The sequence below is a fragment of the Gracilinanus agilis genome, chromosome 1 (genome assembly GCF_016433145.1).
Source record: "Gracilinanus agilis isolate LMUSP501 chromosome 1, AgileGrace, whole genome shotgun sequence".
NCBI lineage: Eukaryota > Metazoa > Chordata > Mammalia > Didelphimorphia > Didelphidae > Gracilinanus > Gracilinanus agilis.
In genome coordinates this window covers 133211345-133237143 of record NC_058130.1, presented here as the reverse complement: position 1 = coordinate 133237143, position 25799 = coordinate 133211345, and the positions used below count along the sequence as shown (strand labels likewise).

Genomic DNA, 25799 nt, shown 5'->3' with positions numbered 1-25799 from the left:
TCTTGGCCTACTAGAGGAATACATTTCTTGCTCACTTATTCTAATTTTTTGTTATCTTGGAGTTCATGTCTTATTTTCCATCCTCCAGCTATAGCATTGGCTTGCTCTATCTTTCTCTAGATATGTCTAGCTGGGTTACAAGAATTAGAGGAGGAGGGAAGGTCTTTACAATCGCTTATACTCTGCCTCTATTCACCAGGGTACTGTTTCCCCCATCACGTATGGTGACAGTCCCACCACGACATTACTGCATTGTAGCCAACCCTGTAGCCCGGGATAAAGAGGGCTTCGTGCTATTTGAGGAAGCTACAGGACAAGCACGACTTCGGCATGCAGACCTGGAGATCCGGCTGGCCCAGGACCCCTTCCCATTGTACCCTGGGGAGGAGCTGCAGCAGGTACCTAGAATATCTCCTGTGTCCTTTTGCTCTGCTAGGGCTAGAAGACAGAGGAACTATGGGTGAAGGGTATTTGTGGACACTAAAAGGGGGCTGAATTAGCAAGGAGTTCCTTCCTGCCCTACCTACCCTAATCCCTCCACTTCTGCTCTTTGGTATTCTTTGTGAATTGTCATTCCCCAAACATACTCATACTTTCTCACCTCCTTTCTTTTGTTTATGACCACCAGTACTTCTTTGTCTGTTTCATCATACTTAAATGAATGCACTGGACCTGAATGGCATATAAGGTCCATCCTATCTTTCATTAGGCTCCTGTGAGCCTATAACTATTCTAGACAGAGGAGCAGCAGTATATATGTATTTAAAACCTGAACATATTGTCCATTGTAAATGCATTGGTTTACCATAATTAGACCTCTTCTCCCATATAACTCATTTTCTTCCCCTTCCCCTGAACTTCCATAATTATCCTGTTTTCCTCAAGAAAAAATCTCACCTGCTATTACTTTTTTTTTCTGAACAATACTTTTCATTAATAAAATTTGTTTACAAAAAATTATAAATCTAAACATCTACTTACAATATTTGTCTAGTTTTCTGATTTAAGACCTAATTATGTGTCTAACACTGCATGAGAATTATTGCATGATGCTACCTGTACAAGAAAGTACAAGGGACCCTTTCAGAGCACATGTCCTATTTCTTTTTTTTTCTTTCTTTTTTTAACATTTATTAATATTCATTTTTTAGAAAAGTTAACATGGTTACATGATTCATGCTCCTACTTTCCCCTTCACCCCTCGCCCTCCCCCCACCCATGACCGATGCGCATTTCCACTGGTTTTAACATGTGTCATTGATCAAGACCTATTTCCAAATTGTTGATAGTTGCATTGGTGTGGTAGTTTTGAGTCTACATCCCCAATCATGTCCGCCTCAACCCATGTGTTCAAGCAATTGTTTTTCTTATATGTTTCCTCTCCTGCAGTCCTTCCTCTGAATGTGGGTAGCATTCTTTTCCATAAATCCCTCAGAATTGTCTTGGGTCATTGCATTGCTGCTGGTACAGAAGTCCATTACATTCTATTTTACCACAGTATATCAGTCTCTGTGTACAATGTTCTTCTGGCTCTGCTCCTTTTGCTCTGCATCAATTCCTGGAGGTCTTTCCAGTTCACATGGAATTCCTCCAGTTTATTATTCCTTTGAGCACAATAGTATTCCATCACCAGCATATACCACAATTTGTTCAGCCATTCCCCAATTGAAGGACATACCCTCCTTTTCCAGTTTTTTGCCACCACAAAAAGCAAGGCTATAAATATTTTTGTACAAGTCTGTTTATCTATGATCTCTTTGGGGTACAAACCCAACAATGGTATGGCTGGATCAAAGGGCAGGCATTCTTTTATAGCCCTTTGAGCATAGTTCCAAACTGCCACCTGCTATTACTTTGAGAGAGAGAGAGACTTTCCTAGCAACATTCTGTAATAGAAACCTTATTTTCCTTTTACCTTGCTGACTTCACTATTTACCTTGTCAGCTTTTCTTCTCTCTCCAAAGAAAACAATATTATTGGCAAACATACACAAACATATAGAAGGCCTGTTCACAAGAAATAGACACATAAAAGAAACAGTAACCTCACCCAAAGTTTCTCCTGTATAGTCTGAACGGGTTCCCCTCTATAGATAAATCTCTCCTTGTGACAAAAAACAAAAACAAAACAACCCAACAACTTGGAAACAGGCCAAAAAAAAAAAGAGGCATTCAGACTCCATCCCTTCATGGCCTCTATTCTGTTATGATTAAAATTCTTTAAAGACTGTATCTTAATTTATAATTATTTAATAATAAAAAGTGGGCCAGAGAAAGAAGAGGGAAATTTTGTGGTTTTCAGGAACTTAATGTTGCAAAGGGCTTGAGGCCACTGAAAAAAGGGAAGTCTCCCTTCAACTGCCAACTGGGGAATTAAAACTATGATCTCTAACTTACTCTAGTATCTAGTCTTATTCCTACAAAGATATTATTCCTTATTTTAATTTAACTACTACTAAATGAATTATCTTTACTGGATTTATAGGTAACTAGATCTTAAAGCAAGTGTTGATATTATCATTAGATTAGATTAGAATATTAACTATTCCCAAAATTTTATCTGTTTCAATGGGAGGACTTTAAATTTAATAGGGTAAAAAAAATCTTACTAAATTTGACCCACTGCTCTACCAATTCTACTATCTAAGGACCTCAATTCTTTCACATGATACATGTGTTTTTACTTATGTGATCTACATTTTTCTCAAATACTAAGGACAACACCTATATAGAACATTCTTTAAGAGGGCTCCTTACAGGTTAGATTGCTACATTTTATTTTTAAGTCCAGTCTTTTACCTACTTCCAAATCTCCCTAACTGCTAACCTATTCCCCACATCTGTCTATATTGTCCTTAACAACATTGTGAGACACATTTTTGTATTTTTGTCTCAGTTACTTGACTTTGCTCATTTGCTTTTCCAAAATTGGAACTTATCAGTGATGTCTCTATATAACCATTTGACCTCTTGTTAAGACTTTTTTCTTACTAATGGGAATCATTTATGTTCACCAGTAGGATTCATTCTTGAAAGATCTTTGCCTTCTTCCCCCTCTCCTTCCTCTCAATCCTTTGTCAACCTACTCTAGCTTGAGAATCTCTGAATCCTTTGAAATATATTCTTATAAAATCAAGGGACATGACAAAATGTGTCTGTATTCCTAATGATAGATAGTTCCAGACTACCACTAAATGCTAAGATGGCATTATCACTTGCTTCCAAGATCCTCATCATTTCACCAACTAGATTTTAATGTAGACCAAGAGTCTTAACCTCCACTTTTTACAGAGGAGGAAACTGAGACTCAAAGGGATTAAGCATCTTATCCAAGGTTACACAAAGCTAGTCATTGGAAGAATCAGGATGGATTCCAGGTCCCATGTTATATCTGCTATTCCACGTGATAAGTGGGATACTTGGGCATTTACTACTTATGTCTAGTAAAGGGTTTTCTGCTCCCTAATTCACAAAATCCAACTCTTCAGGATGCTCCACTAATAGTAAGATTCAGGAAAATCAAAACTGGAGAGAATTGCTGCTGAGGGGCCCTTTTCAGTCTTTTCTGTTTATGATAGAACTTGATTACCCAGTTCTGAAACTGGGCTTCCTCCTTGAATTTCAGGTCTCCCTATTCAGATATTTGAGAGAGATTCTCATTCTGAGGGCCCCAGAGAAGGATCATTCATTTCTCCTCTTCTCTCCTAGGACATAACCCCACTGCAGGTGGTTCTGCCCAATACAGCACTGCACCTTAAAGCCTTGCTTGACTTTAAAGATGAGAAAGGGGAGAGAATAGCAGGAGATGAGTGGCTGTTTGAAGGGCCTGGTAAGTCTTGTCTCCCTATTCGTCATTGACTATTTAGGATTTGACCCTATTCTGGAGGTTTCACATGAGAAAGGATCCCTGATCACTAGCCTATTGAGGATTTATTTTTTTCATATTGAATTATTTCTATTTCTGAAATTCTCTCTTTGAGGCTCCAATTTATACCTCATTCCTTTCTTCCTAAGGAATTCAGATAAATAACCCCACCTTGAAAAATCTCCCCTTGTAAGCAGGATGGAGTCCTACTCCTTTATAATTAAGAACTCTCTCTCTGAGACATTTGAAAGCATAAGCCCTCTATGTCATTGCTAAAGATATCATCTAGATTTGTGATAATTGGGTCCCAAATAAGGAAAAAGACCAAAGCCACCAAAAACCTGCTTGAGTCAACTTTTACTATTTAGCCAAAGATTGCTACAAGAAGCATATAGGGGCAGCTTAGTGGATAGAGAGCCACACCTAGCCATAGGAGGTCCTGGGTTCAACTTTGTAATTTTTGGGGGGGTTCTTTTTAATTTTTTCCATGGTTACATGATTCATGTGTTCTCCCTCCCCTCATTCCTCCCCACTCCTGGGGTTGACAATCAACTCCATTGGATTATACATAAATATATTATCACTCGAACCCATTTCCATATTATTCATTTTTGTAAAAGAGCAATCCTTTAAAACCAAAACCCCAAATGGCATACTCATACAAACAAATGATGAATCACATGTTTTCTTCTGGATTTCTATTTCTATTTCAGAGAATATTCTATTCTTTCTCTGGATGTGTGGATAACATTCTTTCTCCTAAGTCCCATAGAATTGTCCTGGATCATTGCATTGCTATTAGTAGCATTTGATCGTCCCTCAGTGTTACAGTTTCTGGGTACGATGTTCTCCTGGTTCTGCTTATTTCACTGCACATCAATTCATGGAGGTCTTTCCAGTTCTTACAGAAATCCATCAATTCACCATTCCTTATAACACAATAGTATTCCATCACCAACATCTACCACAATTTGTTCAGCCATTCCCCAATCAAGGGACACCCCCTCATTTTCCAACTTTTTGCCACCACCAAGAGTGTCCTAGCTGTGTGACTTTGGATAAGTCACTTAACACCAATTGCCTAGCCCTTACCGATTTTCTGCCTTGGAACCAATACTTAATATTAATCCTAAGAAGGGAAGAAGAAGAAAAAAGACTGGTGAAAGATACACTTTTTAAAAATTTTTCTTTATTCCAGTAACAAATTTTCACAATAAATTTTCCATGGGTACATGATTCATATTGTCTCCCTCTCCTCTTCCTTTCCCGCTCCTGTAGTTGACAAGCAATTCCACTGGGTTTTATACATATTATTATGCAGTTGGTTTTTTTTAAATCCTTACCTTCTCTCTTAGAATCAATACTATATATTGGTTCCAATGCAGAAGAGAAGTAAGGGCTAGACAATTTGCATTTTGATCTGTCCAGGGTCACACAGCTAACGTCTGATTTGCATACAGGACTTCCCAAATCTAGGCCTGGCTCTCCATCCTCTGAGCCATCTAGCTCACTGGGAAAAAAAAAAACATTCTTTCTTAATGGATTTGCATGCTCACATTAATAAATAATGTTATTCTTTGGGAAACAGCCTCATATTTTTATTGCTTAAAATCTGGGCATTACACTATCCTGACCTTTTCTGTTCACTCTTTTCCCTTTCTTTTTGTCAGTCTTGAAAACAAATCCCAAAATCTGAAGTAGTTTTAGAAATTTATTAGCTCATTTGGTGGAGGAGAGAGTGTAGAAAATAGTGTGGCTCCATATTCTCCAGGCTCTGGAAGGTTCACATTACATAGGATTTAGATAAGGGCATATGAACTTTGCACATGCAATTAAGCAATTTTGCAGAGAGGGCGGCTTCAAAGCAAAGTCGATTGAGATGGATATCAATATAAGTATTCAATTTTAAAAATCAATTACAAATATTCAATAGAATAAAATAAAAAGCCAAAACACAAAGAGAATTCAGTACAAAAGCTTGGGTGGAGAGCTAAAACATCATTCTGGTTAAATCAACACAAAACAGAAAATGTTTTGGACTCAGGGTGGGGATGAAGGGAGCCCACAATTCCTTGTAGCCATCTCTGGCATTCCTAGAGAATTACTGAGATCAAGGCAACATTCTGGATTCAAACAATCTCTAGTCACATGAAATTAGATTTAAACAGTATGATAATCAGTTTTCTGAACAATATAATAATGCAGTTTCCACTCTTTCCATGCCAACCTCCCAGGCACATACATCCCCCAAAAGGAGGTAGAAGTGGTGGAGACAATCCAGGCCACAGTGATCCGACACAACCAGGCTCTTCGACTACGGGCCCGGAAGGAATGTCTGGACCGGGATGGCAAAGTGAGGGTGACAGGTAAGGGGAGAGAGTAGGGTTAGAGGCAGATGAAACGGGGGTGAGGTAGGGAAGGAAGGATGATCTGGAATGGGGAGAACAAGGATAAGGGTAAATATGTTTAAAAAGAGAAGGACTGGGAGGAAGGTGGAGGAACCATGGGCATGGAGAACTTAGCTCTCTCCAAGAAGCCTCAGGAACTTGTCAGTGTTTAAAGTTAAGAAAAATGCAAAGTATATGAAGGAGGTTGAAAGATGCATAAACACTGACAGTTATGAAGTCTCCATATCAAAGGGATTTTTTTTTCTCCCAAGGTTCAAAATCAGCCTTAAAAAAATTTTTTTTTGCTGAGGTGAGAAAGCAACATAAATAAATGATAATGAGCAGAATTTTTTAGATAGGACTAACCAGAGACAGGTAGCATCTCAGTCTCTGCCCACATCTGTCTGTTCTAAGGAGCATTCATGACCAGAATGGAAGGGGATTGCTTTTTCAGGGTTTTGTCAAGTTTCCACACTTTTAACATGACTCCCTCCAACCTCTGACAGGAGAAGAATGGCTGGTACGCTCAGTGGGGGCTTACCTCCCAGGTGTGTTTGAAGAAGTTCTGGACGTGGTCAACGCTGTGGTCCTCACAGACAAGGTTTATAAGCTCCCGGGGAATGGGAGGAACCCCACAAGGACTAAAGGAAGCTGAGTGGGGAGACTCCCATGGATGATGAGGTTTCGTAGGAAAGCAGGATAAGGGGGAGTATCAAGGGAGAAAATGAATAGCAATCAGTCTAGAAAATGAAAATTCAGTTCTCTCATTTCAAGAATCTTTAGCCCATTGGTTCTTACCTTTAGGGTCTCTAAATTAAAAAAAAAATTTTTAAACCCTTACCTTTTGCCTTGGAATCAATACTGTAAATCGGTTTTAAAGCAGAAGAGCGGTAAGGGCTAGACAATGGGGGTCAAGTGATATGCCCAGGGTCACACGACTAGGAAGTATCTAATGCCAGATTTGAACCCAGGACCTCCTGTCTGTAGGCCTGGCTCTCAAACAATTGAACTACCTAGCTGCCCCCTAATTTTTTAAATTATATTTCAATAGCCTTGATTTCCTTTGTAATCCTTTACATTTTATTTTCTGCATTGAAAATCCCTATTCTAAGAAGGAATCCATGGGTACCAGACTCCCAAAGGCATCCATGACACAAGAATAAGTTAACCCCATTCTTCTAACTTCACTGGCAGATGTTGGGGAGTCACTCTGGAACTAGGGTAAATGGAAGACCCTCTTATATCCATATAGCTTTCCTAAGTCCCTTGGATTGAGGAGGAAGCAGTCTGTAGTAAGGGACCAAAGATCCTATCAGGGTGAGGAAGGCTAAGAAAGGATGAGTTTCCCAGCTGTGTGACCCTGGGCAAGTCACTTGACCCCCATTGCCTACCCTTACCACTCTTCTGCCTTGGAGCCAATGCACAGTATTAACTCCAAGACAGAAGGTAAGGGTTTAAAAATTTTTTTAAAAAAGAAAGGATGAGTTGGTGGTCAAGATCAAATGAGATAGCAGCCTCTAAATGGTGGCTCTCCTGGCATCAATGTTACGGTCACTGAGTGGGAGATCACATCCTTCTTGAGGTCCTGAGAGGCGAAAGGTCCCTCGAGCTCCCATCTGCCTTCACAGATAGCCCTGCACCTCCGGGCCCTGCAGAACTTCCGCGACGTGAGAGGCGTGCCTCGACACACCGGAGAAGAGTGGCTGGTCACCCAGGCGGACGCCGAAGCCCACGTGCCTGACGTTTACGAGGAGGTGCTGGGAATCGTGAACATCACCACCCTGGGTCCACGGAACTACTGTGTGATCGTCGATCCCGTGGGGCCCGACGGCAAGAACCAGCTGGGGCACAAGCGCGTGGTGAAGGTGACGAGGCCGGCAGGACGGGGGCAGGCCCCGGTGCCAACCGTCCAGAAAGCGCCGTTCCACCCTGACTCCGTGTCTTTTCCCAACAGGGGGAGAAATCCTTCTTCCTTCAGCCTGGGGAGAGTTTAGAGCAAGGGATCCAGGAGGTGTTTGTGCTGTCAGAAGATGAAGGACTGCTCCTGAGGGCCCTCCAGCCTCTGATGGAGGGAGAAGGGGGGGAGATTGGTGAGGAAAAGGTTTCCAGCAAGCGGGCCGGAGATCGCTGGCTGATCAGGGGACCCCTGGAGTACGTCCCCCCTGCCAAAGTAGAAGTGATAGAGCAACGCCAGACCATCCCTCTGGATGAGAATGAAGGCATCTATGTGAGAGATGTCAAGACTGGCAAGGTGAGTCTGGAACCCGGGGAAAGACTTTCAAACTCAGATCAGAAATTAAAGAATGATAATAGCTAGACTTAGAGAGCTCATTAAGGTTCATCAATTCCTTTACATACATTATCTCCTTTATTCTTTTTTCACATTTTATTTGAATTTTATTTTATTTTTGATTACATTTATTTATTTATTTAGAATGTTTGCCATGGTTATATGATTCATCTTCTCTCTCTCCCCTTTTCCTTCCCCTCTCCCAGAGCTGACAAGCAATTCCACTGGTTTATACATGTCTTAGTACTCAAAACCTATTTCCATATTATTCATATTTGTAATAGAATTACTCTATCTTCTTTAGTCTTAGTAACAACCCTCTGAAGGGAAGGGAGGAGCTGTTATTATGGTCTCCATTTTGCAGATGAGAAAACTGAGAGATGTTAAGTGACTTATTCAGGGTCATACAATTAGTGTCAGAAACTGGATTTGAATACAAATCTTCCTGACTTCAAGTTCAGCAACTCTCATCATGACTGATATGAAATTTCCTCAGTTTGTATTAAAACTTCAGTTTACACAGAATTGGCCATGGAGCTATAGGTCCCATGGAAATATTTTGCCTCCCTTATCTGATATCTTACCTCACTTATTTCCCACAGTAGAATCAGATCTTCATTTTTTAGATGAAGAAACAGAAGCCTAGAATAGAAAGGTGACCTTCCCAGACAGCTTATACGTGACAGAACTCCAGCCTAATCCAATGAACATTTATTAAGCTCCTACTATATGCCAGGCATTGTGTTAAACCCTTGGGTTACAAATAATAAAGACAGTTCTCTTTAGGCTGTAAGCCTAAAAGGTCTAAAAGTTCCCAAAATTAGAACTCAAATCTTGATTCTAAGTGGTTTATAGAAGTAGTAAACAATTTTTTAAGCACCTGCTATGTGCCAAACACTGTGCTAAGCCCTGGGGTTACAAAGAAATGTAACAATCCCTACCCTCAAGAACCTCACAATCTAATAGGGGTGATAGCATGCAAGTTCCCATGTACAAATAAATTATATACAGGTTAAATAGGAAATAATCAACAAAAAGAAGGCATTAGAAAGAAGAGGAATTTAAAGTAAGTGAATAGGGCCAGCTAGGTGGCTTAATAAATAGAAATGGGAGGTCTTAGGTTTAAATCTGGACTCACATACTTCCTGGCTAAGTCACTTAACTTCCATTGCCTAGCCCTTACCATTCTTCTTAGTACTAATCAAAGACAGAAAGTAGGAGTTTAAAAAAAGAAGAAGAAGGAAATACGGGGCTTCCTGTAGGTGGGATTTTCCCTGGGACTTGAAGAAACCAGAAGGTAGAAATTAGGAGCATTCCACATGAGGGGGATAGCCAGACTTTTGTCTGGAACCTGGAGTGAAATAAATCAGATTAAAGAGTAAAGTAAACCATAAGCTTCAATCAGTGGCCCTCTCACCAAATGATTCTTCCAGACCTTGACCTGATTTTTTTTTCTCATTACTAATACCAACCAGAGTAAGGTATATGAATGTAAACAACCTAGTTCCAATCTGATGGTTAAAACTTTGACCCAGGGGCAGCTGGGTAACTCAGTGGATTGAGAGCCAGGCCTAGAGACAGGAGGTCCTAGGTTCAAATCCGGCCTCAGACACTTCCCAGCTGTGTGACCCTGGGCAAGTCACTTGACCCCCATTGCCTACCCTTACCAATCTTCCACCTATAAGTCAATACACAGAAGTTAAGGGTTTAAAATTAAAAAAAAAAAAAAAAAAAAACTTTGACTCAGTTTTCCCAAGTCTCTGGTAAATGATCCTCTCCATACCTATAACACCATATCCATCTCACAGGCTCAAAAAAAATTCCATGTCTCTGGTATACTCATCATTTGGAATTGCCTTAATATAAGAAGAAGGTAGGAGTTTTAAAAAAAGTAGAAGAAGGAGGAAATACAGGGCTTCCTGTAGGTAGGGTTTTCCCTGGGACCTGAAGAAACCAGAAGGTAGTTGCTTGCCAGCCATATAAGAAAATAAAAATGATCAGGCTGGAACTTCCATAAGGGCAGGTACTGTATATTATTTAACTTAATGTTTCTTCTAGGGCCCAGCTCAATGTTCTGCATAAAAGTTCCTTATTAAACTCAATTCATCAAACCTTTATTAAGAGAGATATATGCACAATTCTATGTGAGGACTTGGGATAGGCTGGGGGAAGATTGTAACAGATGGGAGAGAAATTGGAGAAGGTTTAGTGGAAGACAAAGCATTTGAACTAAGCTCTTAGAAATGGGTGGGATCTCTGGTGGCAAGAAATGGCATTTCAGATCTCAACACTCTAGGTTTCAGAGTGGAGGGACCTCAGAAATCATCTAATTGCCACTCTATCCTCCCCTAGTTTCCTGTGTACAGGAGAAAACTGAGGCCCAGAGAGAGAAGAAACTTGCCCAAAGTCACTTAATGAGTTAGTAGCAGAGCAAAAATCCAGATTTTTTCATTCATTCATCAACAGATGTTTATCAATTGCCTACTAGCACCTAACAGAGAGGTAAAAAGGTTTGATAAGATCATAGATTAAGGTAAAAGGAACAGGATAGGTTAAAACTTTTGATTTTATATTTCCTTATCCCTGCCTTATTGGAGAATTTCTTTACCCTGGTCTTTTCTTTAGGTCCGGGCTGTTGTTGGGGAAACCTATATGCTGACCCAAGATGAAGAACTATGGGAGAAGGAGCTGCCACCTGGGGTGGAAGAACTGCTGAGCTCAGGGCAAGATCCACTGGCAGACAGGGGTGCAGTGGGAGAATCGAGAAATCGTGAGCTCTCTGTCATCAGGGATAAGACTCGAGTTGTGAGCTACCGAGTTCCGCACAATGCTGCTGTACAAGTGTATGACTACAGAGAAAAGAAAGCAAGGTCAGGAAAAGCATGTGGAAAAGACTTCCTATCCTGAGTGGAATGTTAGGTGGTTTCCTTCTCTCAGTCCTGGGATCTATTAAAAATACTAAAAAAGATGTTTCTCTATTTGGCTCACTCTTTGTACTTTCCACAGGGTTGTGTTTGGGCCAGAGTTGGTATGCCTTGGTCCTGAGGAACAGTTCACAGTGTTGTCCCTCTCAGCTGGCCGGCCCAAGCGTCCCCACGCCCGCCGGACACTCTGCCTGCTGCTGGGGCCTGATTTCTTTACTGATGTCATCACCATTGAAACAGCGGACCATGCCCGGCTACAACTGCAGCTGGCTTACAACTGGTAACTAGGGATCACCATGGACACACAGGCCTCTCCCAGGACCAGTGTCAGTTTTGTAGATGGGGGTGAGGGGAGGAACTGGGAGGGAAACTCACCTCCAATCCCTGAGTAATGGAAAGGGAAGTCCCTAGGAAATAGTCGAGTCAAACTAAGCAAAACCTGGATACAGTGGCAAAAATGAAATTATCCTTTCAGAGAGCTTACATTCTTTGGGAAGAAAATATTTATAAGTAATACATAGAGTAAATAAGATATTTGAGGAAGGAAGGGCATTTGGAGTAGGGGAGAATTGTGAATGGCTTTTCAACTCACTCCTCCCTCCATCGAAACATTGCATGCTGACCATGCTAGGCCATTGTGGGTGTCATGGGGTGGAGTGGAGTTATTTTTTCCACACACAGGAATAATGTATAACAAAATCAGACACATAGCACCAAACTAGGTTGTAAAGAACTTCAAAAGCCAAATAAAAAGAGTTTATTTATAGGCAGCTGGTTGGTGCAGTTGATATAGTTCTAGTCCTGGAGTCAGGATGACCTGAGTTCAAATATAAGCTTAAGTACTTACTAGCTAAAGGACTTTGGGCAAGTCGCTTGAACTCTGTTTGCCTCAGTATCCTCACCTGTCAAATGGGGATAATAATAGCACCTCTCTCCCAAAACTGTGAGGATCAAATGAGATCTTTGTAAAAAGCACTTGGTACGGTCTCTGGCACATAGTATACACAATATAAATACTACATTATTGTTATTATTTTTTATGATTATATTTTATTCTAAAGATAATAAGGCAACTCTGGAACTTGAGTAGGAAGGTGACCTAGTTATAATTTTACAGAAGGAAAAATCACGTTGGCAACTGTGGAAGACAGATTGGAGTGGGGGGGGGGGTGAAACTAGAGGCAAGGAGTCCATTTCAATAATCTAGGCAAGAAGTAATTAGGTCTGAAAAAAAGATCCTGACTCCTAAGCAGAGGCCTAAATAGAGACCCTCATTGTTGAAGAAGGAGATGGAACCTCTTTCTTTCTTCACCCATAGGCACTTTGAACTAACAAACCGGAATAATCCCCAAGAGGCTGCTCGGCTCTTCTCTGTCCCAGACTTTGTGGGCGACGCTTGCAAAGCCATTGCCTCCCGGGTTCGAGGGGCCGTGGCCTCTGTCACCTTTGATGATTTCCATAAGAATTCTGCTCGCATCATTCGGATGTCTGTCTTTGGTTTTGAGGAAACTGAAGGGAAAGGACCTGGGGGTGTTGCCCTGCCTCAGCCCCGGGACCGAGCCTTCTTCCCCCAGAATGGGTTGGTAGTCAGTAGTGTGGATGTCCAGTCTGTAGAACCCGTGGACCAGCGGACCCGGGATGCTTTACAGCGGAGTGTCCAGCTGGCCATTGAAATCACTACCAATTCCCAAGAAGCTGCAGCCAAGTAAGTGGAGCAGCTGGCTTCCCCCCCCTCCCTCCCAATGCTGCACTTCATTTCCATAGCACTCCTTTGTATATTGAGTGTACTTAACATCTGGAGGCTTCCTTAAGGAAGCTAGGTGGTTCGAACCCAACCTCAGATGCTTAACTAACTCTGTGACTGGGCAAGTCACTTCACTGCTATCTGCCTCATTTACTCAACTGAAAAATGGGAATCAAAATGGCACCTGCTTCCCAGAGTTGCGAAGACCAAATGAAGCAGTTTTTGTAAAGAACTTAGCACAGTGCTGCGTACATAGCAGGTGCCTGATAAATGCCAGTTTCCTTCCTCCCCCATAATGTACTTGTCTCTGGCCCTGCCTGGCTCCCATTCTTCCTCTACAACTATCCTCAAGAGTCTTTTCCCATCTCCTTTCCTTTCAGACATGAGGCTCAGAGACTGGAGCAGGAGGCTCGGGGGCGGCTGGAGCGGCAGAAGATCTTGGACCAAGCAGAAGCTGAAAAAGCCCGAAAGGAGCTGCTGCTCCTTGAAGCTGAGAGGTAAGGAAAGAAAAGGGTAGCCAGAGGTGGCCCAGAGGATGGAGTGTCAGGCCTGGAGTCAGGAAGATTCATCTTCCTAAGTTCAAATCTGGCCTCAGACACTTTACTAGCTTTGTGATCTGGGAAAGATACTTAACCCTGTTTGCCTCAGTTTCCTCTTCTATAAGATGAGCTAGAGAAGAAAATGACAAACCACTTTAGTATCTCTGCCAAGAAAACCCCAAATGGGGTCAAGCAGAGTCAGACACAACTAAATAAGGAGAGAAAAGAAGAAAGCTAGAGAAGGCAAAGAGGCCACTTCCTTAACCTGCTCTGGCCAAAGGAATAGGAGTTCCTACCTTCTGTTACTCTTACTTTCCAATGTCACCAGTAATTTTAAAAACTCAAGTTTAATTGTCAACCAAAACAATAAAATGAACATGTAAGAGAAATAACTGAAATCTTCTCAAAGCCCCCCCTAACTTTCTGACAAAACAGAACCATAGCTCCGTATGTCACACTTTTTTAAAAAAGCAACTTAATATTCTACTACATGAAGCTATTACAATTTATTCCTATTCTCCAACCTTTGAACATAGGAGCTACTTCCATTTCTGTATACTTAGCTCTCAGGAGCCCCAGTTGCATTGCTTCAGTTGCCTGCTTGACGTCTTCTCCACCAAAATGTCACACCAATCCCTCAGACTCATCTTCCAACTGCTCCCATCAAATTTCCCCTAAATCTGCCCCAACCTCTATTTCTGTTGACACCATCATCATCCAGTCTCTCTCCTTGTACAGGAATGCTGTGGAAGAGTGAATAAGGTTTGGCAACTGATTGAATATAGCAGTGGTGGGGAGGGGATTTGGGAAGGAAGAAAAAAGAATCCAAAATGATGTGAGATTTCAAGTCTTTGTTCTTTCTTCTTAAAGGCACATCCCCTTCCCCAGTGACCATTATATCCATACCATTGCCAAGTCTTTTCTGTTTTCCCAGCATACTTACCTGGATTATGATGGCCTCTTAACTGGTTTCCCTGCCTCCAGAGTCTCCTCATCTCCAATTTAGCGATCTTATGACTGCCAAAATCATGTTTCTAATGCACAGGGCTAATGACTTCACTCTTCTGCTTATAAAAACCCTCATGGCTCACCATTGCCTCCAGAGTAAAATATAAAACTCCTTTAGCCTGGTATCTTAAGGCCCTCTATGGGTGTGGTTCCAACCTACTTTTCCACCTTTATTTTACAATTCTTTTGCTTCACAAAAAGGATATTCTGGCCAGACTGAACTATTTGCTATTCCCTTGTCTTTCTTGTGCTCATTTGTTCCTATCTATCCAAAAAGACCAGCCTCCACCCCTAGAACATATTCCTTCCTCATTTCAGTCTGTCTCAATCTGCTTTTGTATCATATCCTACTTACTGTTTGCATGTCATATTCCCCAATGTAGGGTTGTGAGTTCCTTAAGGGCAAGGTCTCTGTGCGGTACTTATCTTAATATTCCCATCACTTAAAAACATTTTTTTAAATTAACAAGCATTTCTTTTCTCTTCCTCTCCTCTCCTCCTGCCCACCCAGGGTGGTGGTGGTGGGGAGAAATACAAAACCCTTGTGACATACAAACATAGTCAAGTAAACATTAACTACATACAAAAATGTGTGTCTCATTCTGTCTCTTAGTCTGTCATCTCTCTGTCACAAGGTGGATAGCTTTCTTCATCATGAAATCTTAAGGTTTTCAGATCTGTTTGGTTTTGTTTTTTTTTAACCCTTGTATTTCAGTGTATTGTCTCATAGGTGGAAGATTGGTAAGGGTGGGCAATGGGGGTCAAGTGACTTGCCCAGGGTCACACAGCTGGGAAGTGGCTGAGGCCGGGTTTGAACCTAGGACCTCCTGTCTCTAGGCCTGACTCTCACTCCACTGAGCTACCCAGCTGCCCCGATCTGTTTGGTTTTGAAATGTTGATGTTATCCTGTAAATTGCTCTGGTTCTTCTCTGTTCATACATATCTTTCCAAGTTTCTTGGAAACCATCTTTTCATTTGTACAGCACAATAGTATTCTCTTACATTCATATACTATAGTTTCTTTAGCCATTCCCTGGATGTTGGGCATCCCCTTAGTTTCCAGTTCTTACCACTATATAAAGAGCTACTTGAAATATTTTTACAAAAGTACATGGGTCCTTTTTCTTTTTCTTTATTCTCTTTGAAATATTGGGATCTAGTTAGGGGTATTGCTAAGTCAAAGAACATAGAGTTCAGTACTTCTGGAAGCAAAATTTCAAATTGCTTTCCTTTTTGATGTTTTTTTTTAATTTTATTAAATTTTTTTCAGTGAGCAAAAATCTACCTTCCCACCAAATGAACAAAAGAAAAATAAAATTCTTATTAAAAATGTGTATAGTCAAGCAAAACAGATTTCTGCATTGGCCAGATCCAAAAGAAAACTGTTTTTACACACACACACATACACACGCCTTTATCCACTTCCATACTCCAAGCCCTTTTCTTTTCTGCTGAGGCAAAGAGCATGTTTCATCACACAAATCCTCTGAATTGTGGTTGATCATTATACTGATCAGAATTCACAAATCTTGCAAAGATATTTGTTTTACCATAGTGTTGTCACTGTGTAAATTGTTCTCCTGTTTCTGTTCACTTCAATCAGTTCATATATATTTTCCCAGGTTTCCCTGAAACCATCCCTTTCATCGTATCTTTTTTTTTTTTTTTTTTATTTTTTTTAAACCCTTAACTTCTGTATTGGCTCCTTGGTGGAAGAGTGGTAAGGGTGGGAAATGGGGGTCGAGTGACTTGCTGAGGGTCACACAGCTGGGAAGTGTCTGAGGCTGGATTCGAACCTAGGACCTCCCATCTCTAGGCCTGACTCAATCCACTGAGCTACCCAACTACACCACCTTTCATTGTATCTTATAGCATAATAGTGTTCTATAATTTTTCTATACTATAACTTGTTCTTCCGCTCCCTAATGAGTTCCCCATCAATTCCAATTCTTCATCACTACAAAAAAAACTATATGTAAATATTTACAAATGTATGTGTTTTGTACACCCACCCCTAATTAAAATTTGTTTTGCTTGGGACTAATTCTTGATCTGCTCTCCCTCTTATTTGCTACATCTTTCTTCTCCTTCTCACCCATTTCCTAGTTAAGTGAAATATATTTCTCTACCCAACTGTGTGTATACGTGCATGTGTGTTCTTCCTTCCTTTGCCCAATTTAGATAAGAGTGAGGACCAAAGTTCATCCCCACCTATTGAACCTTAAACTACTGTTCTTGTTTTGCTTCTATATGTTGCCTCACCTAGTACTTATTAATAAATGCTGAATTGAATTATTGAAAGAAGCAAGGAAGTCAGGAGAAAGATGATACCAAGCCAGGAATTTTCAGGTAAGGATGGGAAGAGGAGGATGGTTTTTTTCCATGGGTCTCATCCAACTTTTCCTTCCCAAGCGCTGCTGTGGAAAGTACTGGAGCTGCTAAAGCAGAGGCAGAATCGCGGGCCCAGGCAGCTCAGATTGAGGGAGAAGGAGCAGTCCTACAGGCGAAGCTGAAGGCAGAGGCCTTAGCCATAGAAACGGTGAGTGGGAAGCACCTTTAAAGGCCAAGGCAGAAAAGAAAGGAACCTGAAAGGGGGAAGGTAGCTTCTTTTCTGAAATGTCGATCTATCCTTCCTACTGTCGGTGCCATGGCTCATGCCACTTCCTCAGTGTGGAGTGGCCATCTCTACTCATCATTCAAGGCTCAGCTAAATTCCTACTCTCTGCACAAAACCTTAACTGGGCCCGCTAAGGCCAACCTAATGATGAGCCTCTTTTTTGCATTTCTGAGGCAGGTGTGTTTGGCCTACACCATTTAGCATGAGATCATGCCCTGTTTTCTCTTTTCTCCATTCTGTTTGCTTTACCTGCATTTTTATCCATCCTTGAAGAGTGGGGGGGGGGGGTGCATCTAGCTTTGTAACCACAAAGCAAGGCACTGATAGATGAGGGTGGGGGCCTGATTGAATTCCTTCCTTTAGGAGGCCGAGTTACTTCGAATACAGAAAGCCAGGGAGCAGGAGCTCACCTACTGCAAGGCCCAAATGGAGCTGGAACTGAACAAGGCAGAGAGACTGGCAGCAGTGGAGGTTAAGAAGTTCAAGGAGATGACAGAGGCCTTGGGTTCTGGCACTATTCGGGACCTTGCGCTGGCTGGGCCTGAGCTGCAGGTAAGCTAGCCAGAAGAAACAAGGGAGGAGACCACCCCAGCTTAGGAGTGTCCAAAACGTCTTGGCAACCCAAGGAAAATCCTTCTGTCCTACTTGGGAAGGAGATCTCCTGGAAGGCCAGAGGCTGGTGTGTTTTGGGTCGGAAGGGAAGAAAATTGCTGTTGATCTGATCTGACTGGAAAAATTCTGAGTTCTAGAATGCCTTTGAACATCTTTATAAAATTGAAATTTAAGTAGAAGCAATCTCGAAGGTCCCTTCCAGCTTTAATGCCACTTGATACTTGTTTGGTAGAAAGAGAATCAGAACACCTATATGCAAGTCCCTGCTGTGAGACCCTGGGATAGTTAATTAAGCCCGCTTAGCCCCAGGGACTGTTTTAAGATCTATATGTAAAAGAATTATTTTCTAAAGTTCCTTCTAGATGTAACATTTTTCCCTCCTATAATTTTTGTATTTCCCTCTCTTGTCATAGGTGAAACTACTTCAGGGTCTTGGACTAAAATCAACCCTCATTACAGATGGCTCCACTCCAATCAATCTCTTCAGCACAGCCTCGGGGCTTCTGGGGCTGGGGGCAGCTAGGCTTCCTACTGAGGAAAAGTGAGTTAATAAGATACAGAAAAATAGTGACTTCTTCCACAACTCCATTGGATAGTTAGATCACTCTGAGCCTCTCTCTTCCTCCACCCAGCCCCTCTCCCCAGAAGAGGACTACTCTGTGCCCTAGTTTTTTTCCCTGAAAAATAAACCTTTTTTCATTCATCTGTCTCTCTGCTTCATTCATGGGGATTTGATAGGCAAGGAGGACCAGATATCTGTGATCCAGCAAAGGATCATAGGAATTCTTCATGCTCTCTCCTTTAACCTGGGTAGACTGTTTGAAAGTGGGTCTGAGTTACCTTTTCTCTATTTGTGGGATGAAAAAAAAAAAAAGGCAAGATATAATAGGAGAAAGAGAAAAATCCCTAGATTTGGTATCGGAAATCCTGAATTCGAGTTTAGATGACCCTGGACCAAGTCCCTTTCGCCTCTGAACCTGTTTCCTTAGATAAAAAGAGGGGGTTGACCCAATTTAAGCATAGGCCAGGGCTTGGCTCCTTTTTTTCGGTTTCCCCTTTAAAAAAAAAAACCAAAACACCCTTACCTACCGTCTTGGAATCAATACTCTGTATTGAGTGGTAAAGGCTAGGCAGTGGGGGTCAATTGACTTGCCCAGGGTCACACAGCTAGGAAGTGTCTGAGGCCAGATTTGAACCTAGTTTAGATATGAATCTAGTTTTGATTGGTTCTCAATCTACTGAGCCACCTAGGTGCCCCCTCACTTTTCCCTTCTTACCAAAGGTGGAAGGTAGAAGGTAGAAGGGATGCCTCTAGACAGAATACCATGATCAAAGGCAACTAATTGCCACCAGAAGATCATACCTTGTACATTCTGCAGGAAAATTGCTTTATTCTATTCTGTTATTGGTTCTGTCACTCTATTAGTATTCATTTTGAAGTGTTAAGGTTGGTTGAAGGGTTCTCTCAAGCTCTCCATGCCTCTACTCTGCCATCTTGGTTCCACCTCCACCCCATATCCTTTAATTTGGCTTTTCTAAAAAAATTACTAAGGTTTTCAGCTCCTTGTTATGGCTTTCCTTTTGCTGATGATTAAGGTGTTAAAGGTGCAAGATACTGGATGTACCCTCGAGCAACAGGCCCAGATCTCCAGATCCTTACCCAAAGAATTAGCCACAGTCTGAGCTGGAGGGCAGGGAAAGATAATTTTCTATTCATCTGTATCTTTTTAGAATAAAGAAAAGACCAGGAAAAACAAGCTTTGCCAGAACTAAGTCCTGCCACAATTCTTTCAATACATGTTGAAAGTAGGTATTTTTAGCTGTGGGTTGGATTTAATATTTCTAATGTGTAGAAAAATGCTTTACAGGTCAGAAATGGTGCTAAACCAGATTTTTTATGATGGTGATTTCTTTCAGATTGAAGACTTTTCCCCAAATTGGTTACTTTTCCCTCCACAATTAGTTATTACTAATGTGAAATACATACTTTCTACATTTTTAGATCCATCTTTTTTGCCAAAGAAAAACTGTTTTGGGGGACGGGGGGACAGAAAGGAAGCTGGACTGGATGGATGACCTATCCAATCCTAAAATTTTATAATTCCAACCTCTGTTGTGATCTAGGGAAGGTAAATTCCTTCCCCAAAGCTCCCAGCTTTGCGATACTGAAGACACCATATGTCAGACATGCTTTTGATTACCTTGTGGATTTAGTGGGTTGGGTCCCAATTTGCTTGGGCCTCTAGCCAAGAGAGGTCTGTCCTTTATGTCCCTGCCAGATGGCCAGGAAATGGAGTCATCTGCTCTGCCCACAGATAACTTGTCATTTGATCTGAGTGGGGTTAGGTCTCAATATCTTATCCACAGTCTGGCCACATACAGCATTTTTTATAAATTTTGTTTTTTTGAAAGATTTTTCCTTTTGGTCTGACCAGAACAAATTGGTTCACCTTCCCTGAAGAATCCTCCACTTGAAGCCTTCTTCCCACCCTTTCCTCGCCTTCTGAGCTTTCTCCTCAGCTGATGATATAGTCATAGCTTTAGCCCTCTTGTTTGGGTTTGTAGGAGTGCTCTTTAGGAGCCTAGGATGATTGAAGGGTAAGAGCTGAAAGGACCATAGGGAACATCTAGCTCAAACCTCTCATTTTACAGGTCATAAAACTGAGGCCCAATGTAGCATGTGACAGAGGTAGGATTCAGAGAATAGTGATTTTAGGGGTGCTAGAGCCCCTATAGACCAACACCAGCTTTCCCTTCCCATGGCTGCAGCTAAGTCAATAAGAGATCTCTAGACTTGGTGAGGTGGGTGGGGGTGGGGGGAGAACTCAAGTACATGGTCCTGAATTCATTTTACCTCTACCCTAGGGAGTTTGAGGGGCAATCTTACCCTGTTGTGCATGCTACAGGCCCAGAATTAAGCTTTCTCCTCAGCTAATGATGTCATAGCTTTAGCTACAATATAATCTAGTCAACTGCCTATCTTACCCCACCCTGCCTCACCCCAATAAGAAGTACAATTACTGACATTTTCCTGATGCCTGATATGGAAGGAAAGAAAACTGAAATGAACTGCCCATGAGTACATTCCATAGTCAGCAAACAGTCTAATAGAGCACTGGTTTTGGAGTTAGAAGCCTTTTGTTTAAGTCTCATTCCCTTTAACCCTGTGGACCTCACAGTCTTCATCTGTAAAATGAGAGGGTTGAACTAGCTGGCCTCCGAGGTCCCATCTAGCTCCACTGATATTCTGATATTCTATCCTGCTTCCTGAGGAGTTCTCTTCTGCCAGCTCAGACTCTCCAGGGATTCAAGGCTATTTAAAACGTGTTGATATCAAGGTATTTCTGCCCCCCAAAGGTTCAGACTCATAGAGGAGATAAGGCCTATGGGCACAAGGAGAGAGCTGACAATATAAGAATATTAAATAAAAGTGCCTAGAACCATAGGCAATAATTTGGGTCCCATGGGGCTAGGAGGAATCATAAGACATTTCTCTGAGTATAAAGGTCTTAAAGTATTTAGATAGCTGAAAGGAAAGAGCCTTCCACCTAAGGGGTGGTGTTGGGGAGAGGTACCCCAGGACATACACAATTTCGGTGAAGGGAAGTGAGCTCTCTTTGTACCTAAGTTTTAAGTGATTTATCCAGTCCCCCCACTTTAAGGAAACAGTCAAGGGAGTGAAGACAGGAGCCTGGGTTCTGATTGTGAAGTTTCCTCCTTTATCATCAAGGCCTCAAGGCCAGATTACACATCATGAGACACAGTACGACAGGGAAGGATCCAGAGAGCCTCCTTCCCTCCTGGGCAGACTCCTCCAATTCCAGACATATTCAGACCAGGAGAGGAGTTTGGCCCCTAGTGGAGAGCCAGCCCCCACACCATCTCCCTCAAACACAGCAGCACCATGCTAACTTGCATGGGTCACACCATCTTCTGGGACTGGAACAACAGCCCCCTTGCCTGGTTCAGTGCAAGGACACACCTCTGTGCCTCCATACCTTCTCTCAAGGAGCCTAGTCACCCTTGGACTATGGCTATCCCCAAGTCATGGAGGCCATGGCCTCATCTCCTGTGGCTGGGACTTCATCATTGCCTCCACAAAGAGAACCCTCATCTGATGTCTGGGTTCTACCCTCATCGAAGGAAAGTAACACCATGTGGGAGTGGGAATAAAGAATAGTGACATCCTTGAAGAGGTTCTGACAGCATGAGGTGGGAGTGGAAGGAACACAGCACTGTGGAGGATATGCCTTATGCTATATAAAAGGCTGACCTCATTGGGGGAGGGCATAACAGCACCATGGTGGATGGTGGGCAAGGCATGGTGGAGAGGAACGGGGCAGGAAGTTTGCTGGAGGCAGAGAAGACATCAGGGCTATTCCTTTTTCGCACGATCAGCAGCATCCAGGGCAGCCATATTGCGTGCAGCAGTGACCAAGTGGACAACACTGATGAGGGACTTGAGGAAAGCAATAGGAGCAGAGACCCAGAGTCCCACTCGGAACAGACCTATTGAACCCACTGCAAGAAAGGAGGGAAAAAAAATCCAATATAGAGAAGGGATTGATAGAAGAGGAAAGAAGGAGAAAAGAAATTTAATTCAATCAAAAGGCTTATTGTTAGTATCTAATCAAGTCAGTCATTTCTCCAATTTGTATCTCCCCCACCCCCCAGCTCCCACTCCATGCATCTTGTCCCCAGATCTCCTGGCCCCCATGTAGCATCACCTCTGGATTCATACCTGAGGGTCCCTCTGAGAAACTGAGCAAGTAAAGCAGACAGTAGAAAATTTCATTCCCAGCACACATGATGAATAGCACTGGCTGCAGGAAGAAGGCAAAACTCATGTTTCTGACTTGAACAGTGGGCTCACATCTTTTCTCTTTCCCTCTCCCATCTGTACCTCACACACAAAGAGAACAACTGGGTCAGAGGGAGTACCTACACAAGCTCACCCACATTCACTCCAAAACCAATTAAGACTTAAAAAAAAATGGGATATATGGCATGAAGATGCAGGCTGGATAATGAGAAAGGGGGGTGGGGTGGGGGGAGTATGACCTGGATTGGGACTCACCCGGGAAGTATAGTAGAGTCGAAGGATAGGATTCCCTGTCAGGTCAATGGTTTTGTGGCTTGCGCTACCTTGGACCACTGAGCTAGAGGGGAAAACATGAAAAGATCATGTATACCTCTCCCATTCCAATTCCTATTCTGCTCCACCTCCCCAACCTATTGTTCATATTTCTCTGGATAATATTGGCCATGAACCATGTACTCTCTCTTGCCCCCAAGAAGAAAGTCCATTCCCCAGCTAAGTAAGCAGCTCCTCTTTCTGCCAGCCTCGCCCCAATTACATGCTACCATGCCTCTGGAAGTAACTACAGAAGTAACTCAGCCAATGCTGGGCCACACCCAAGATTACAATTTTTCAGCCCACAAAGGCAACTGGTATAACCTAACCTGTGTAGGTGCAGCCAATGGCTGGCAACATCCAGGCTCATGCTGAGCTGAAAGAGCAGGGTGGCCCGAGGGTACAGCAGAGCTAGGTTTACCAGCAGACACATAGTAGAACATCGATCAGTCAGCATGTCCAGCATTGCCCCAAACCGTGTCCCTATATTAAGGAGGTAAGAAGAGAGTCAGTGGTTCAGGATGAAGACAATGGGGGAGAATAGATCAATGACTGAAGTTTGGCTGAAATCAGCATGCCCAGCATTGCTCCAAATCCACAGATGTATAGGAACTGAGAAATCAAGTGTTCATTCTCTCCTGGGCTCAGAGATGACAAGTCAGAAATAGCCAGCCAAGTGAGATACTGATCCATGAGAGGGTCAAGGTATATCACAGTACAAGGCAATGAAGAGAGCCCTGGATCTCCAGCCAGAGATTTAGGTTTGAATCCCAACTTTACTATTTGAGTTTCCTTTGGAAAGTTGCTCTATGAGCTGAATAGCATAGGTACACAAAGACACTGGACTAGATGGTCAATAAATATCCTTCCTAGTATAAAACCTTACAATCCTATGTTCTAACTAAGTCTTGAACCATGTCAAAAGTATGAGATAAAACCAGGGTAGACAGAATCAGACATTAAAGCCAGAGGTAGAGAAATACCCTGAACTTAGGGCAAATAACCTAAAATCTTAAAAAAAGAGGAGGAGCAAAAGACATCTACAACCCTCAAGAGGCTATCTCACCTCCCTCCCCATGCCTCGAAGAAAAGGAAAAGAGATGCCCCAAACCTACCTTGCTCACTTGGTTCTGTTTTACAACCTAACAACCAGGGAGTTCTTCCCTAAGGCTAATAATCTAAATCTTTCCTGAAGCAGTAGTGCCAGCCTATTTCTTCTGGTTCTGTCCTCAGTGGAGATGGTGTCACCCCATTCCAAAGCAGAGCCTTTCACAAACCAAAGTCCTGACTCTAGGAAGTGAGGAAATTGAGGCCCCAGGGAGGTGGGGGAAGGAACTGGGGAAAGAGGGTTAACTGCTGGCCTCTTGGTCTCTGAGAGGAATAAAGGCTAGGCATGCAGTCACCTTGATTCAGGGCTCTGGCCGCATGTCCATCGAAGGCATCCAAGAGCCCACTAAGCAGGTAGAAGGAGGAGGCTGTCAAAGGACAGCTGGGCATGAAGTAGAAAGAAATGAAGGCGAAGAGGATCCGGGCATAGCCTGAGGGAAGGAAACAGAGGGGTGAAAGTACTGGAATAACTGAGCCAAAAAAATTTTAAAGGTTCACTGGAAGTCAAGGAGTCCGACCATGCCCCACACAAAGGGGGGGAAGGGGGAGGTTGTCTGAGGACCGGAAGCCACCAGCCAAGGTCACGTAAGTTGTGGGGGTCGCGCTGGCGTTGGAATCCCTAACCTCTGGGATGAAAGGAATCCCCTTCCCCGGCCAACCTCCGCCCTCGCTCTTCCCAGGGCTTGGGCTTAGGGGTCTGTGCACGCTGGACTCACCAATGAGGTTGGGCACGAACAGAAAGATGTTTTCTTCCGGCATCTCGGCAGGGTGGGAATGGATGGCCTCTCGAAGTGAGGTGGAGAGCGGTCCCCAACCGCTCACGCCGCGGGCCCCCGCCTGGTCAGCTGGGCAAGCCCTGGCTCCGAGCTAGTGTGATCCCGGCTCTCGCTCGGCTGTCTATTCCGCCCCCGGGATCGTCCCGGCGCCGCAGCTGTGCAGCCCCTCCCTCTGCTCCAGCGCATCAGCCGCTCTGGAGTTGCAGTGGACCCAGCGGCCCGCGCCCCGAGCGGGACCCAGATGTGCAAGCCCCCCCAGCCGTCCCAGTCATCAGCCGGTCCAGATGTGCAGCCGCTGGCGCCTCGCCCTCCTTCCTCCTGCAAGGGTGCAGGTGCTCCTATGCCCCTCGCTCGGGGCCCCGGGACCGGTTCTAAGACCTTCCTCTCCACCCTTCTTCCTGTCGTCGCAACACCAGCTGTGCCGGGGGGAAGGCCCCCGGTGTCACTGAAATCAGTTCTTCCGCCCTTGTTGACGCAAAATTGAAGGCCAAAAGAATGGCTTCTATCCCTTTAAGAAAGGCCCGCTTCCTTTTCCTTTTCTTCCCTCCGCCTCTCTAGACTGGATCGTACCAAGTTTAGAGTTGGACAGGGAGTTCGCGCAGAGACTAGAAGTGAGTGGTAAACTTAGAACGGAGGAAGTTATGGAAGAGAAGCTAGTTAAGAAGACTAGAGAACTACTTTTAATATTATGTGAGTGTATTTTCTTAGAGAGGACTAAGAGAGAGACGTATTCCGCCTATCCGATCCTGGAAGACCCCTATCTAGCGGTGCATTTGGTTCAGTCCAGAATCATACCT

General features: G+C 43.1%; 2 protein-coding genes across 3 annotated transcripts in view; one reads left to right on the top strand and one right to left on the bottom strand.

Annotated features, from left to right (window-relative positions):
• Positions 1-18690, top strand: part of LOC123230963 (major vault protein) — a 28611-nt gene extending 9921 nt beyond the window's left edge. Inside the window, exons 3-15 of the mRNA XM_044657160.1 lie at positions 200-398; positions 3708-3828; positions 6099-6230; positions 6758-6852; positions 7880-8116; positions 8206-8502; positions 11167-11411; positions 11548-11745; positions 12784-13170; positions 13590-13706; positions 17169-17295; positions 17737-17925; positions 18399-18690. Of these exons, the coding sequence (XP_044513095.1) occupies positions 200-398; positions 3708-3828; positions 6099-6230; positions 6758-6852; positions 7880-8116; positions 8206-8502; positions 11167-11411; positions 11548-11745; positions 12784-13170; positions 13590-13706; positions 17169-17295; positions 17737-17925; positions 18399-18530 (2476 nt within the window). The 3' untranslated portion in view covers positions 18531-18690. The remainder of the gene's footprint in view (positions 1-199; positions 399-3707; positions 3829-6098; positions 6231-6757; positions 6853-7879; positions 8117-8205; positions 8503-11166; positions 11412-11547; positions 11746-12783; positions 13171-13589; positions 13707-17168; positions 17296-17736; positions 17926-18398) is intronic.
• Positions 18691-21681: 2991 nt separating this feature from the next.
• CDIPT (CDP-diacylglycerol--inositol 3-phosphatidyltransferase) lies at positions 21682-25472 on the bottom strand. Of its 2 annotated transcripts, XM_044657072.1 has the most exons (6): positions 24943-25472; positions 24523-24657; positions 23449-23602; positions 23063-23144; positions 22727-22808; positions 21682-22506 (listed from the first exon to the last, which is right to left on the bottom strand). In XM_044657072.1, exons 1-6 carry the CDS (start codon positions 24983-24985, stop codon positions 22361-22363), a joined length of 642 nt encoding a protein of 213 aa, XP_044513007.1. In that variant the 5' UTR covers positions 24986-25472; the 3' UTR covers positions 21682-22360. The 2 variants fall into 2 exon arrangements, with proteins under 2 accessions (XP_044513007.1, XP_044513009.1); XM_044657074.1 differs by lacking the exon at positions 24523-24657.
• Between the last annotated feature and the right edge of the window lie 327 nt (positions 25473-25799).